The following is a 14,986-nucleotide window of genomic DNA, read 5'->3' on the forward strand; positions in this document are numbered from 1 at the left end:
TATAGAAAAAGCCCAATTATATATATATATATATCAAAGATCAGCTGGTACAACAAGCGGTTACTTCTAATGTTCAATATTATACGCATGTCCGACACACTTTAGACCAATCCACTGATCAGGTGAGGCAATCTTCAGATGAAGAATGACAAGTCTATTCCAAGAGAAAGAAGAAAACTGGAGGCTGACTCGAGCTTGGAAACTTATTGGATGATACTTTGGTCACTACTGACAATGACACTCATCTTACCAATTTATTAGCTGGCTTCTTTCGTAGAACTAGAGGTAGAGGCAAAGAAAAATTGGGTCGCTCTCTAGCTACCTGATACTACGTTTTTTTGGTATTTTTGTTTTTTTCTTTAGGTCTCATGTAATTTTCTGTATTTTCTCTTTTTTTGGAATCTTTTGTATGTGATGGTTATCGTGGGGAAAGGGTGCCATGCTTGGGCCTTTCCACACAATCTATATGTATCCTTATTTCCTTTTAATATATTAGCATTTGGACTTTCTCAAAAAAAAATAAATAAATAAATAAATATATATATATATATAGCGAGAAAGAGAGAGAGAGAGCGAGAGAAAAATCCCAAGGGCTAATATATTAAAGTGGAAAAGATATAGAAATGTTGTATTAGGGCCCAAATGAAAGCCAAACTCACACAATACAACACACAAATCGCAATATATTCTAGAAGGGGATCCTCTCCCCCTCCCTATCCTTGTACCTTCTTTTTAAATATTAAAGCCTAGGGAGCTACCGCTGCTCTTTCCCACAAAAAAAAAAAGAAAAAAAAAGAATATATATATATATATATATATATATAAAGAGACTATGATTAATTATTATAAAACCATTTGTTCCTTTCTTTCATCATTGTTTCTGGTGGTTGAAAATAGAGTAGCTGCTCTCGCTTAGCAGTTGAGGAGAAACATAGAAAAACTAGGATTAAATAAAAGGAAAAGAGGGAAGAATATGAAGAGGAGGAGAAAAGAAAAAAAATAAGAGGGATGAAAAACTAAGTTTTTGAGGTACAAATTTGATTTCTTCTATCATTTTCATGGATTTATTTTAATTGGAAGAATTATATGTGTAGATGATTTTCTAAGGAAAGAGTCTTTAGGCATGAAATTTTGGATTTTGTTTTTTCCCAGACGAAGTCTGTTTGGATTTCAGCTGCTTGCCTTCAGTACTTGAATGGGGAGAAATTATTTTGAGATAATAACATCAAATGAAAGTATGTTTGTGTTCAGCTGAGTTTACTTTAAGCATTTTGTAAACTTTAAGAACTTTGCTATTCCTGGGTGGTCTATGTTAGAAAGCAATCTCTTGGCGAGGGTAGGAAGTAATTCATCCATAGATTGACTTGATGATGTATTTGAATTAATTGCTAAAATAAGAAGCAAATTATCTATGAAATTAATATTTGGTACCAGACATTAGTAAATTTTACTTGTTATGTATGCACTTTTAGAATTTTTTCCATATTGACCATGTTTGATTATATTTGCAAAGCTTAATTCATTAAATTTCATAAAATTTAGAATTAATCAATTAAATTTCAACTTTAATAACTTTTATACTCTTATGTTAAATTTTTATAAATTTATTCCTACTTATTATTTTAATTTCTTAGTATTAATTTTAGGTATACTTATTTTAATAAATCTAAAAGATGCAAGGTTTAATCTTTTCTATAAATATCAAATCTCAACAAAATAGCTATTTCATCTTTTGAGTACTCTTCATTGTTGGTGTTTCACTCTTCATTTACTATGCTAATTTTATTTTCCATGCAAAATCCTTAGCCTTATTTAAAATATAATTTATATCTTGGGCTTCCCAATTAAAATCTTATTTAAATCTTATGTATATGTTCAAGATTAGAAAATTTATCCTCCCACAACTCTATTTAATCCAAAATGATCGGCTCGCCAATTTATTTCTTCTACCCGTGCCATTTGCACTTGAGCCTTGATTACTACATGGTGACAACTTGAGGCCACATTGTTCCTATGCTCTGCACAGTATCAATTCAATCTCCTTTGTCCCACTATCTTGCTTATGTGAGTATGTTTCACCCGCACATGCATATGTTTAAAGCTAGTCTTTATTTCTACTGCTCATCAATCGACCTATTGGCGTTGTTTCTCTCTCTCTTGTGCACAATTGAGTTAGCCCTATAGTGATAGATTTTGTTGCCATGTTCAACTTAATCTCCTACTCATTGTTTATTGTCTGTGTCACATCCCGGGTTCGGAAGACGATACATCCCAACATTGCATGACATGATAAAATGAATTGAATCTGTTTTTTTTTATTTTTAAAAGAAAAATGATATGCAAATAACAACAGAAATAAACCTAAAAATGTAAATTTTATTCCATAATTAACTGTCTTCTGATACAATTGAAAGGAAAGCAGAAAATGATTGAATCAAAATTGAAATGACAATAGAGAACGATTACTCAAACCCAAAAAGGAAAAGACAATAGTTAAAACAAATACTAAAAAGAATACCAAGATAAAAAACCTAAAACTGAAAGACCTGTTCCGGTGCAGAAGATCATATTAGCAGCTGAATAAAACATATTATGCAAAATATTAAGGTGTGAGTTTGAATAATAATTATTTACCAAAGCATAAATGATAAAAAAATGAGACATGTTGTATGAACAAAAAAAAGGAAATTATTATGTGCATGTATAACATCATAAGATACCAAAAATTGGTAAATATCAAATTTTCATACTTTTCTTAAAAAAAAATTATCTTTTCCAATCAAGTTTCTTATTATTCAGTTTTTCATTTATTATTTATATAGTTGATTTTAACTGACACTCTGAAACTTGGAAGATCAATAATAATCCTAAAAGAACTGATGATTCCCTATAAAGTCGTCACTTTATGGGCTCATAGACTCTAGTAGTTGTCATTCAAGAGGGTTTCACTGACCTACATGTCATTACACACAAGCATACCAAAATTTTCCTATTTATAATATATAAAAGTATGATACCTTATGCAGGCTGTGATATGCATATAAATTCTTGCAAGTGTAGGAAACGAAAATATAATAATTATAGAATTAATTAAATCATGTAAAAAAATTTGCAGCAATAAATTAAAATGGTCAGTTCATTATGAGCAAAAAACGAAACATATATAAAAATATGAAGTAGTATTGGTATGACTGACAAACATATGAATTAGTTAAGAATCTGCTATGAATAACAAGAGTAATGCCCCTGACTACAAATTATATATTTATTTTCTAATAAAAAGTAGTTACTTACCTTAAGGCGACAAAACGATTCTTCTATGAATTCAACGATTCAACTAGAGATTCTACTCCATTTAGAAAAAATATATATAAATAATTATGCAGTTAAACATATTTAACCATTAAATTAGGTGCACCTAATCGTCATTTATTATTATTATCATCATTAAATTATTATAATTTTTTTAAAAGTAAGAAATTTTGAAACTAATTTTGCTTGACTTTAACTAACATTATGAAAACAATATTTTGTTTTTATTTTATTTTGATAGGGTAGTAAGGTAAATTCTAATTTCTGAATTAAATTTTTGAGGGATTTACACACATCACTTCTAAAATCTCAATAAATAGTAAAAAAGAACATTTTCAAATTCTAGAGGCTCTTAAATTCTGTTTCTCTCATGTTTTGCCTTAGATCCAAGATTTAGAAAATTTTGTTGGATGACGGTTTTGTGTGGTTTAGAGGAGCTGAAGCGCCTAAGCAGGTGGGATGAAGGGGAGAAAGACGAGGGTTACCTTCATCAATGGTTTTGAGTAGGAGCATGGAGGAGGAAGTAGGTAGGCTACAATCCTGTTATGACCTTTTTGTCTAGCTGTAATCGTGACTGTATCACACAGCTTCGGTTGAAAGCTAATGGTTTTGGGCATAATTGGGATAGAGGGAGGAGGGAGATCACTTACGGAGCTCGATTGACAGATAAAAGAGGAAGAGCGAGTGGGGGTGCTGTTAGGTATTTGTGGCGTATGAACTCCATTAAATGCATGTTTGAGGTAGTGTGATTGAAGGATTCGGGAAGGCAGTAGGAGTAGGGAAGAAGAGAAGGAAAGAATTGCAAATTTTTGGAAATCAGTAAGGCAATGATTGAAGAAGTAATCACACTATTCTTTAAAAAATTTGATCCTCAAATTCACAACTTAGTTCTGCAACAGTTACGGGTATTTTGCGATCTTCTTCAATCTCCTAAGTTGTTTCTCGTTGTGAGTGATTGTTCCAAAACACTCCGACAGAAGGAGTAGATCGACAACGAAACAGTCGAACTTCACGTTCTGAGAAGCGATCTGATATTTAGTTATTACTCAAGTTTCCTTAAATTATCAATGACTCGTGTCAGATAATATGAGAGTCATCATGCACTTATCACCAAAGTAAGGAGATGTGGAAGACATTGTGTAGGCTTGAAAGTCTCCAAGAAAGAGCCAAATGATACGAAACTCTACCGACTTTCTCGATCACCTCAAAAGAACCAATGAAACAATGCTTAAGCTTTCAAGTCTAAGTTAAATCGTGTAACTTCATGCATTGGTGAAACCTTCAGAAAATAGTGTCCCTTCGACATTTAATTCAATCTCTCTATGCTTTGAGTCATGGCACGTCTTCTCCCGATGATCCTGAGCTACACGTAGTCGATCTTGAATATGACGAACCTTTTCGGTGGCTTAATCCACTAGTTGAGGTCCAGATCTTCGTCTCTCACCAATCTCGAACCAAAACAAGGGGGATTTGTACCTTCTACCATAAAGTGCTTTGTAGGGCGATATGTCAATACTAGCCTGGAAGCTATTATTATAAACAAATCCTATCAATGGAATATAGTCGTCCCAGTTACCTCCGAAGCCTAAAATGTAAGCTCTCAGCAAGTCTTCTAAGGTATGAATAGTGCATTCCGACTGTCCATCTGTCTGAGGATGAAAAGCAGTACTAAAGTCCAATCTCGTGCCCATAGCTTTTTGCACTTGCTTCCATAACTTGGAAGTAAATCTTCAATTTCGATCTGATACCCTGATAGTTGGAATTTCATGCAATCAAACAATGTTATCTATGTTGATCTTAATTAATTTATCTACTGAATAGGTCAGCTTGATTGACAGAAAATAAGTTGACTTAGCATCTCTTGGCTTCGATCTCGGCAAGACAACAATAAAGTCGATGGAAATCTCCTCTCATCTCCACTCTGGAATGAGAAGGGGCTGCAATAGACCATCAGGTTTCTGATCTTCGGCCTTAACCATTTGATATGTCAAAAATTTGGCTACAAACTCAACTACAATGATTTCATACTCGACCACCAAAATATCTTCTTAAGATCTTGATACATCTTATTGCTTTTTAGATTAGTAGAATATAAAGTAGAATGTGCCTCACAAAGTATCCTCTGTTGGAGTCCTTTCTAATCTAGAACACATCATCTTGATCGATACTAAACTCGAGCTTCGATCGAATCTTTGTTTGCTCTCTAAGCTATAGTAAGTCCGCACCCATCATCTGAGCTGCACGAACACAGTCCGCAAGTGTAAGCTGAACTGACAGTTGATACATGCTAGGATTAGCTTGTGTCATTACAATCTCAAGTTGAAGTTGCTCCATCTCCTGTGCTAACTCGTGCTCCTGAGTGATCATCAAAGCTACAGACGTTGAAGATTGTTTGCTTAAAGCATTGAAGAAGATATCACTTTACCTGGTTGGCATTGAATGTCCAAATCATTGTCCTAAGTTCAGCTCCTTTTGAGTGAAAATGTACCTCAAGCTCTTATGATTTGTAAAGATCTTACAACAAAGGCCATAAAGGTAGTTTCTCCAAAACTTCAGTGCAAATATAACTGCCATTAAGTCCAAGTCATGGGTAGCATATTTCCTTCCATGCACCTTGAGTTTGCTTGAGATATAAGTAACAACTTTATCATGCTGCATCATAATACATTCCAATCCTTAATGTGAAGCATTACTCTAGATCCGAAATCCATTTGTGCCAACAGGAATGATAATAATTGGAGTTGTCGTTAAATGATTCTTGAGTTTTTGAAAAGTCTGCTCACAAGCATTGGACCATTCAAACATAATGACCTTTTGAGTCAACATTGATAAGGGTGCAACAATGTGAGAAAAACTTTCAACAAATCTTCGATAATATCCAGCTAATCCAAACAAATTATGAGTCTCTGTGACAGTGCTCAACCTCGGCCAGCTCTTTATTTTTCTAATCTTCACAGGATCCTCAGAAATTCCAGCTCCATTAATAATATATCCCAAAAATACCACGTCTTGAAGCCAAACTTCACATTTAGGGGCCGTTTAGGTTAACTTATTAGGTGCGGTGCGTTTTTAAGACACCCAAAGGCTTGTTTGGTTGTCGTGTTCGATCTGTTTAATCAAATAACCCGTTCGCGGTTTATTATTAAACTTGGTCGCGGGACAGTCCGCTTCTTTCATAGGCGTATTAGTCAATTTGTAAAATGGAGGTAAAAGAGTGCTTGATTTGTTCATAAGATTATTTCAGGTGGTCTATTTGCAATCGCTTCTATTAAATACTACACATTTTTTTCTATGTTAGAGCTAGGAATTGAAAAATGGATGAAAGAGGATGCTTCACTTGTAGATGGCAACATTTTAGGTGTTGTGTATTATATATTGCTTTATTGAGGTATGGGTGTGGGGCTTCCTTGGTGTATAACAGTGTTGTGGTTTGGTGCTGTGACTAGGTGTTGTGTGCTAGTATAGCAGTGTGTGGTGGTTTGGGGTTGTGGCTGGGTGCTATGTGCTATGAGTGGGTACTGTGTGCTGGTGTTGTGTGTGGTTTGGGGTTATGGCTAGGTGCTATGTGTTGATAGGTGCAGTCTGTGGTTTGGGATTGTTGGCGGTGCCCCATATTTAATTGTCTCAAATGAGGTGTGGGTTGTGGGCTGTGATGATTCATTGAGGTTTGGATATGGTGCTTTATTGACGTATGATAATGTGGGGTTGTGTGCTGTGGGTGTTTCATTGAAATTAGGGTTGTGAGATGTGTGTTGTGGGTGCTTCATTAGTGTATGATAGTTTTGGGGTTGTTGTATATTTAATTGACTCAAACTAGATGGGGGTTGTGGACTGCGGTGCTTGTTTGGGTGTGGTGCTTCATTGATGCATAACAGTGTGGGGTTGTGTGTGTTGTGGGTGTTTCATTGGTGTACGATAGTGTTGGGGGTGCCCTGTATTTAATGGCCTCAAATTAGGTGTGAGTTATGGGTTGTGGTGCTTCATTCATGTATAACAGTGTGGGGTTGTGTGTGCTATGGGTGCTTCATTAATATAAAGTAGTGTGGGGATGTCTGTGCTATGGGTGCTTCATTAGTGTGTGGACTATGGTTGGGTGTTGTTTGTTGTGGCTATGGGTGTGTGTGGTTTTTTGAGTATGTGTGTGGTGTGGGGTTGTGTTTATTATGGGCCCTGAGGGTTGTGGTGTGGTGTGTTTGGCTGTTTTGTGGACTGTTGCTATGGGCTGTGGGATGTGGTTGGGTGTTGTGTTGTGACTGTGGGTGTGTGTGTGGATGTGGGGGTGTGTGTGGTGGTTATGGGTGTGGGTGTGATTTGGGGTTGTTTGTGTGGGTGTGTGGGTGGTGGTTGTGGGTGTGTGTGCTGTGTGGGGATGTCATTTGCCTCAATGGCCATGGGAAGGGGCTAATGTTTATTCTCTGGTTGATTTGAAATATTAATGTTTTATCTTTTCTTTGTTAATATCTCAATGGTTAAGACCAAAGAAGTCAGATCATCAGCCATGTGGGATAGGGAAGTCACAGTCATATTTTGCGACCTGTCTTAAGGAGGTTGAGCTGAGAAATAAACCCATCATTTATTTTAACAAAGAAGGGTGACAAAATATTATGAAGAAGTTCAAGGAAATGACAGGAAGAAGTACGATAGGTTGCAATTTAAGAACAAGTGGGATCAGTTGAAGAATGATTGAAAATTATGGAAAGAACTAAAACAGTAATCCACGTGTTTGGGTTGGGATTCAGTGAAACAAACAATAGATGCTTCGGAGGACTGGTGGACTGAGAAATTTGAGGTAATAAACTAACCAATGATTACTTGTTTTTCCTTTCTTTATCCTACTAAAACGTTTTAAGTAATAAAGTTGCCCGTATGTTGCAGGCAGTGCCAGCCGCCAAGAAATTTAAATTCAGTGGTATTGATCTTGACCTGAAGGAGAAGCTAGGACATATTTTCAATGTGGTTGTTGCAACGGACACTCATGCGTTCACCCCAAGTGAGCATGGGTTTGCAAGCATGCCAGAGGACTTGGAGACCGAGTAGATAAGTGGGTCCGGTGAAGGCTCTAGCCTAAACCCAAAGGAGCTGGAGTTCACATGTCGGTCAAAGCGTCCTAGGTTGGGGAAAAGGAAAAGAAAAATAGTTGCTTTCTTCAGAAGCTAATTAATAAAACTGTTGGATGCGTGCAGAATTCAAGATGGTATTTCACATTACACCTCCATAGATGACTTTATTCAAGTTCTGTAGACATATCTCAAAGTTTATGGGGATAAGTCGTATCTGAACTCTTTGAAGTTGCTGGAGGACTCAGTTCGCAGATAGATATTCATGAAAATGCCGCTGATCGTAGGGCCGACTATTTACGTTTATTTATGGACAGCAATAATAATTGATTTTGTGGCGTTATTGTTTAGTGGCTTTGGTTTTTTTTTCCGTTTGTTTCATGGGATATCCTATTTGGATGTTTTTCTTTCTAGCTTGAACAATCTATATGTTGCTCTGTATTTATTTTTTCTCATTATACTCTGTGTTTAGATTTTAGATGTTCTTTTAACATTGCCTGATTCATACATATTACCTGAATAGAACACTTCTTTAGCATGGACTCACAGAGAGAGCTTGAGAAGAAATATTGCGGTGACCATATGTTTGTTTTACGAATGCAAACCATTCGTTGATCAAACTCCATGCATGACATTCACTTATATTGGTGATAAATGGGTTAGGGAGCTACTACAAGGACACCCCACAAGATTTAGTAATATATTTTGTATGACAGCCTATATGTAAGGATCTACTTAACGAACTACATAGCCATCATGGACTTCAAGGGTCCTCAAGAATGACAACAAGAGAAGTGTTAGCAATAATTCCTTATATTTTATAATAAAATGAATCAATGAGAGGAGCGATGGAACGATTCCAGCATTCATCCGAGACAATTGACAAATATTTTTTAGTAGGTTTGAAAGCTCTTGTTAGTTTATCAACAAAGATTATTAAGCCAGAGAATCTAACATTCGAGAAAACTCCAACAAAAAATTGCGAATGACCCGTGATATGTCATTTTTTAAGGTAATTCCTTTTAACACATTATGTAGATAGATAAACATACATATACATATGTAATATATACATATATATAGATATGCATGTATGTATTTGTATGTGTATGTATATAGATCTTGTAATATTAATTGTACTATTTGTGGACGCGCTATTGCGTTTTTGGTATTTGATCGCCTAGTGGATAGATTGTGTAGTTGAGTTCATTGTTTACATTGAACTTACAATTACAATACTTGGTCTCTTGTTTTTTTTTTCACGTATAACTTCGCATGCTTTTTTTCTTTTTAACTTGAGTTGATTGTTTATTTGATCTTGTATTAATCAATTAATACATTTATGTAATTTTATTTTATATATTCGCTCACCTTAGCACAATAAATTTTCTCCACTTACATTGTGAGTTTGTATGATTACACTTGTAGATTGCATTGCATGATTAGACTATATGTCATGTGCTTATAGTTTACTCATGTTTACATCGCTTATCTCATGCACCTACCCTTAAATGTTTGTATGCACTTGGTTAAATTTATGTTTGATTATTTTCTCCTCATGTTTCACGAGGGTTTTTAGGAAAAAAATATTGATTGAAGTTCCCCCTTATCCCTCTTTTATGTTTCTTTATTATAACATTTGCTGTGCAAGAACTTAGCGGAACATTATTTAAGTGACACATAATTCAGCCAATGTGCATTAAACCTACACTTGATGCCAATTATACATGGATGGTTCATGATTAATCAGGTATTACGAAAATTTCTATACTGTAATTTGCTAGGGAATTAGATGTTTGTTGCTTTGGTCTCTCAAAGATTTATTAGTATTCCGGGATTTCACCTCCCCAACATTCTCTTTAGCAACTGTAATGAGGCACTTGAATGCTGACAAACCTTGTTGCAGTTATAAAGCAACTGGAATTAGGTTGGACTCCGGTGATCTAGCATACTTATCCATTAAATCTCGCAAATTTTTCCATGTGATAGAGAAGGAATTTGCAGTACCCGGTTTTGGGAATTTACTCATCACAGCAAGCAATGATCTGAATGAGGAAACCATCGATGCCTTGAACAAGCAGGTAAAACTTCCACAAGGTTCCACTATTCAAGATCATGTCTTTTCTGTTTCATTAACTATATGGAAGCTGGTGGTGGTTTGAAGCTTCATGTTGATTGGTATTTGGTAGTGTAAAGCAGGTTGCATCATATGATTTAATGTCTTCAATCCGCTGATATGCCTACTTCAGCCTTTAATATGCCCAATCTTCATCCTACTGCTTAAATTTTCAATCATTTCTTAAGTTATTGAACAGATTATTAAACAAAGTAGCATTTGCAATGCTAATTCATCATGTCTGCACGCTATTCTACTTGTTTTATTTAGAATCTTATCTTTATAAGATAGAGAGTTATAAATATGGGACCTCGTAACTCAATAAGTAATCACATCTCTCTTCAAGGATGAAATAAGATCAAATGTTTGATTTTCTGTTCAGGGTCATGAAGTAGATGCCTTTGGCATTGGAACCTATCTAGTGACTTGTTATTCTCAAGCAGCACTTGGCTGCGTATTCAAGTTAGTTGAGATAAATGGCCAACCACGTATCAAACTTTCTGAAGATGTCTCCAAGGTTTGTTTCTTAACCATATCGCTTCTTTGCTTTATCAAATTTGACTGTTTTTCTTTACACAGGTCACGATTCCTTGCAAAAAAAGATGTTATAGGTTATATGGAAGAGAAGGCTATGCACTGCTGGATTTAATGACCGGGGAAAATGAAGAGCCTCCTAAAGTAACTTCGTCTAATACAATATCATGCACTTTGGAATTAGTTTATTTTCATGCCACATGGTTTCACATGGTAGACTAGTAGACAAATTAAGCATGTCTGAAAATATTGCTGTTTTTCAGCATCAAAATTTATTTTTAGTATTGCGAGTTTCTAGGAAGGAAAGCAAGATATACATATTTTTTAAGGATGGTCTTCTCCATTTGAGTTTGACCATTGATAAAATTGAACTTTATTTAGCAAACTTAAAGAAAATATTGCTTTCTTCCCCTAAAACAGAAAGGGGAAAGGATCCTATGCCGACATCCTTTTAGTGAATCAAAGAGGGCTTATGTTGTTCCACATCGTGTGGAGGAGCTCTTGAAGTGTTATTGGCCTGGTGGTTCAGGTATGGATACTATGCTCTTGTCCTTCTCTAATTATTTCCATAGTAGTCTTTCCTGCCTCAAAAGCAGATGTCTGAGCATGAACTAGAGTTTCGGATAGGCTAGGCAGAATAATTAATGAACTTATGCATTTTTTTATCACTGCTGCAGTTTCCTTTGTTTGATATTCTGATCATATTAGAGCAAGAAGTTATGGCAAACATAATCAATAATTAAGTAGTGCAGCAAAAATGATTTCTTTTTGTCTTGTAGAAATGAGCGATAATCACTAGTTGATATGTTTTTAGTAAACTAGAAGAAACTCGATTGAGTTCTAATACAGAGTTTACCATCTAAATCTGTTCCCTGAATTTCTTGCTACCTTTGCAAAGCATGCATGTGGCAGTAGTACTAAATCTCTTGAAAGCCATCACTGAATGAGATATCTCTTTTTGGTTGGCTCGCTGAAGTTTATTTTCGGAAATCTACTTAATTCATTGCCGATTTCAGAAGAAGACTGCGTTGGTCTAGGCTTACACTGCATGTGGTCCATACTTGGATGCATCCTGAAGTATTCGTGGTGGTAGAAGTAAAATTAATGTTTTAGGATTGTATATAGATTTTACACACATAAGTTCAAAGCAACAAGTAGGAGATATAATTTTTTTTTACATGAAAAATATGAAAAGAGAAAAACCAACGAAGCCTAACCTATGTAACATAGTTTTATTATTATAAGTCAATAATCACGAAGGTTTAGATATGACAATCGGTATATTATGGAAGACTATGGAGTAATCATAGCATTTGTCATAACAATTGAGTCATTCTTGACCATATTATTTGAATATCATCATCATGGAATTACTAGGTAAACAACCATATATGTTATAGTTTGAGAGCCTTAATGACAATAACATTCTTAAATCAAACCCATTATTGTCCGATACATTCCTCGTTGGAACATGTAAGGTGTAGCTCATATCTCGCTTATTAAAAGAATATTATGATCTAGAAAGAAAAAAGTAATACCTTTAATTCAAAATGTAATCACCCACTTTAATGGTTTAAGTGAACAAGGTCATCATCCTTAAATTAAAATCATCCTTATTTAATTTTTATAAGCCAAACATAATGCTAAATGTAAGACATACCTACTAAAATTATGTTCGAAATTATATTAGGATTTTGTTTGTGTCCTTTTCTTTTCTATTTATGTATTTCCTTTTATTTTTGGCTAGATATAGGAATTTTTGTTTTTAGTTTATTTGATTTGATTTTGATTTTCTTGGAGAGATGGGTGTTATTTCTTTCCTATGTTTATGATTCTAGTAGTTAATTTTTTTCTTATGTTTAGGATTCTAGTAAGTTGTATTTAAGCCAACATTTCGTATCAATAAAACTTTTTACTCAATTCCTCAAACATGCATCATATCAGAGCAAGAGATCTTACCCAAGCCGCTGGACCTCCACCTACCTAGCCGAACTCCTTCTTGTGGCCCCCTATTCTCATTGCAGCCTTCTTCGTGGGTTCTTCCTGTAGCAGAAATCTTTCTTTTATTTTTTCTCCAAGGTTAGCACTCCTTGCAATCGGAATTCCTTGCTACAGTCTCTCCACTAGCTGGAACTCCATATACAATAAAAAAATCTTCCCAAAAGGTTGTCAGATGTAGGGGTCGACTCTTTCCGTGCCTCAGCAGCCAGTCCTCTCCTTTGGCTCCATTGGAGCCATGGTTGATTCCTCAATGGAGCCATGGTTGATTCCTCCACCTCCGAGCTTCCTTCCAATGTTGTTCTTGATTCCACCAAAGTTTTGTCATCTTCCTCAATCCTTCTGCAGACCAAAGGACCTGGACACCATATAAATATCCTAGTTACCACTCATAAACTCAACGGTTCCAATTTCCCCTAGCAGTCTCAAGTTGTTAGTTGTTTGTCAAAAGTTGGGTTTAATCCGGCCACCTCGCGGGTATAATTCGAGATCCTCCGAATAGTGACCCAGTAAATGTCGCGCCAGAAGTGGAGATCTCCATGATTATGTCATGACTAATCAATTCCATGGAGACTTCTATTGGCCATTCTTACCTGTTTCTTCCATCTGCAAGCACCCTTGGACTGTCGTTTGCGATACCTGCTCGAACTGATGTAATTCTGAATAATTCTATGACCTTTCTAATAAGGTCCGCAATGCTAAACACGGATCGAAGCAGTGACCCATTAAAACAACAACTTAGTTGCTTTATAGATGGAATGTGACATCTACTACGACTACACTTGGGACTCTCCCATAGAATCTTTTCTTTCATAAGATTTTGAAAAACGATCATGTGTTTCAATTTCTGGCTGGCCTGAAAAAGGATTTAGATGAAGTTTGCGGCCTTATACTTGGTTGTTACCCTCTTCCTTCAATCCGGGAAGCATTCACCAAGATCCTTCGCGAAGAAAGCTGGAGAATTGTCATGCTCGGCTACTCAAATACTTCATCCGAGTTGTCAGCCTTGGTCTCCAATAGTACTCCATACTCTGTCATGTTGTTTCCTGCTAATTACTCCACATGTGATTTTTTCCACAAACCCCACCATACTCATGACAAGTGTTAGAAACTCCACGAGAAACTGGAGAATAAGTTTTCTTCCAAATCTTCCACTGCTAAAGGTCTCGCTACGACCTATGGATCCATAACAGTTCAGTCGGTTGCTATTGGGACCATTCTTGACTCGTCATACTCTATTAAGAGTCAGGTGGAACATTTCATTAAGCTGCTTGGTTTTAGTCAATTTTTCTCTAGCCTGTTAACCTCTCTTGTCTGTCAAGGTAACTTCTCTATGGTTCTCGCTAGTTTTGCTTTTTTAGGTCCCTGGATTATCAATTTAGGCGTCACGGACCACATGATAGGGCGTTCCCATTTTTCCCCAACATATTCTCCTTGATCGAGACGAGATACGATTAAAACTGCAGAGGGCTCCTTTAATTCCATTGTGGTTAAATGGTTAGTTTTACTAGTAGTCGGGATGACTTTGGAATCAATGATTGCCCGAAACTTCTCTCGCCTTTTTTTGGATGCATAGTCACGTCTCTAGCTTATGCGGCTTGGTTCACTGGCCATGCAGTAGATTTTCGATGGGTTATTAAATTGGTCTTTCATCCTCATGAAAAAATCTTTTGGTGGCATCTTATTTTTGATGCTATACCCACGTGTAGTTGGCTGGTCTCTCTTGGGCTAGAGGTAGATCGGCAATGCCCTTGGGGCTGCTTGATGGAGGAGCATAGGGACCATGTTACGGTCAATTGTCAAATCCCTCCGAGGACCATGCAGATGTTGAGGAAATGGGGGTCTTAAATACTTGTTTTCAACTCATTTCGTGAAGTTATTCAACACCTTTCATTAATCCACATGGTCCACATCCTGATGGCCCAGATTTTTTTTTACATTGTCCATCAATGTTGGAGGGGCAGGGATG

At 36.0% G+C, this 14,986-nt stretch overlaps 1 protein-coding gene across 4 annotated transcripts in view; it reads left to right on the plus strand.

Annotated features, from left to right (window-relative positions):
• LOC110022925 (nicotinate phosphoribosyltransferase 2-like) overlaps positions 1-14,986 on the plus strand; it is a 100,376-nt gene that overhangs the window by 79,889 nt on the left and 5,501 nt on the right. For all 4 annotated transcript variants that reach the window (XR_002293829.1, XM_020722090.1, XM_020722099.1 and 1 more), the window contains 4 exons: positions 10,276-10,450; positions 10,868-11,002; positions 11,065-11,163; positions 11,440-11,548. Coding sequence is in view for 3 of the 4 variants with exons in the window: in XM_020722090.1 (XP_020577749.1) it covers positions 10,276-10,450; positions 10,868-11,002; positions 11,065-11,163; positions 11,440-11,548 (518 nt within the window). In the remaining variant the exon portion in view is untranslated. The remainder of the gene's footprint in view (positions 1-10,275; positions 10,451-10,867; positions 11,003-11,064; positions 11,164-11,439; positions 11,549-14,986) is intronic.

Source organism: Phalaenopsis equestris, unplaced genomic scaffold (genome assembly GCF_001263595.1).
Source record: "Phalaenopsis equestris unplaced genomic scaffold, ASM126359v1 Scaffold000002, whole genome shotgun sequence".
Lineage (NCBI taxonomy): Eukaryota > Viridiplantae > Streptophyta > Magnoliopsida > Asparagales > Orchidaceae > Phalaenopsis > Phalaenopsis equestris.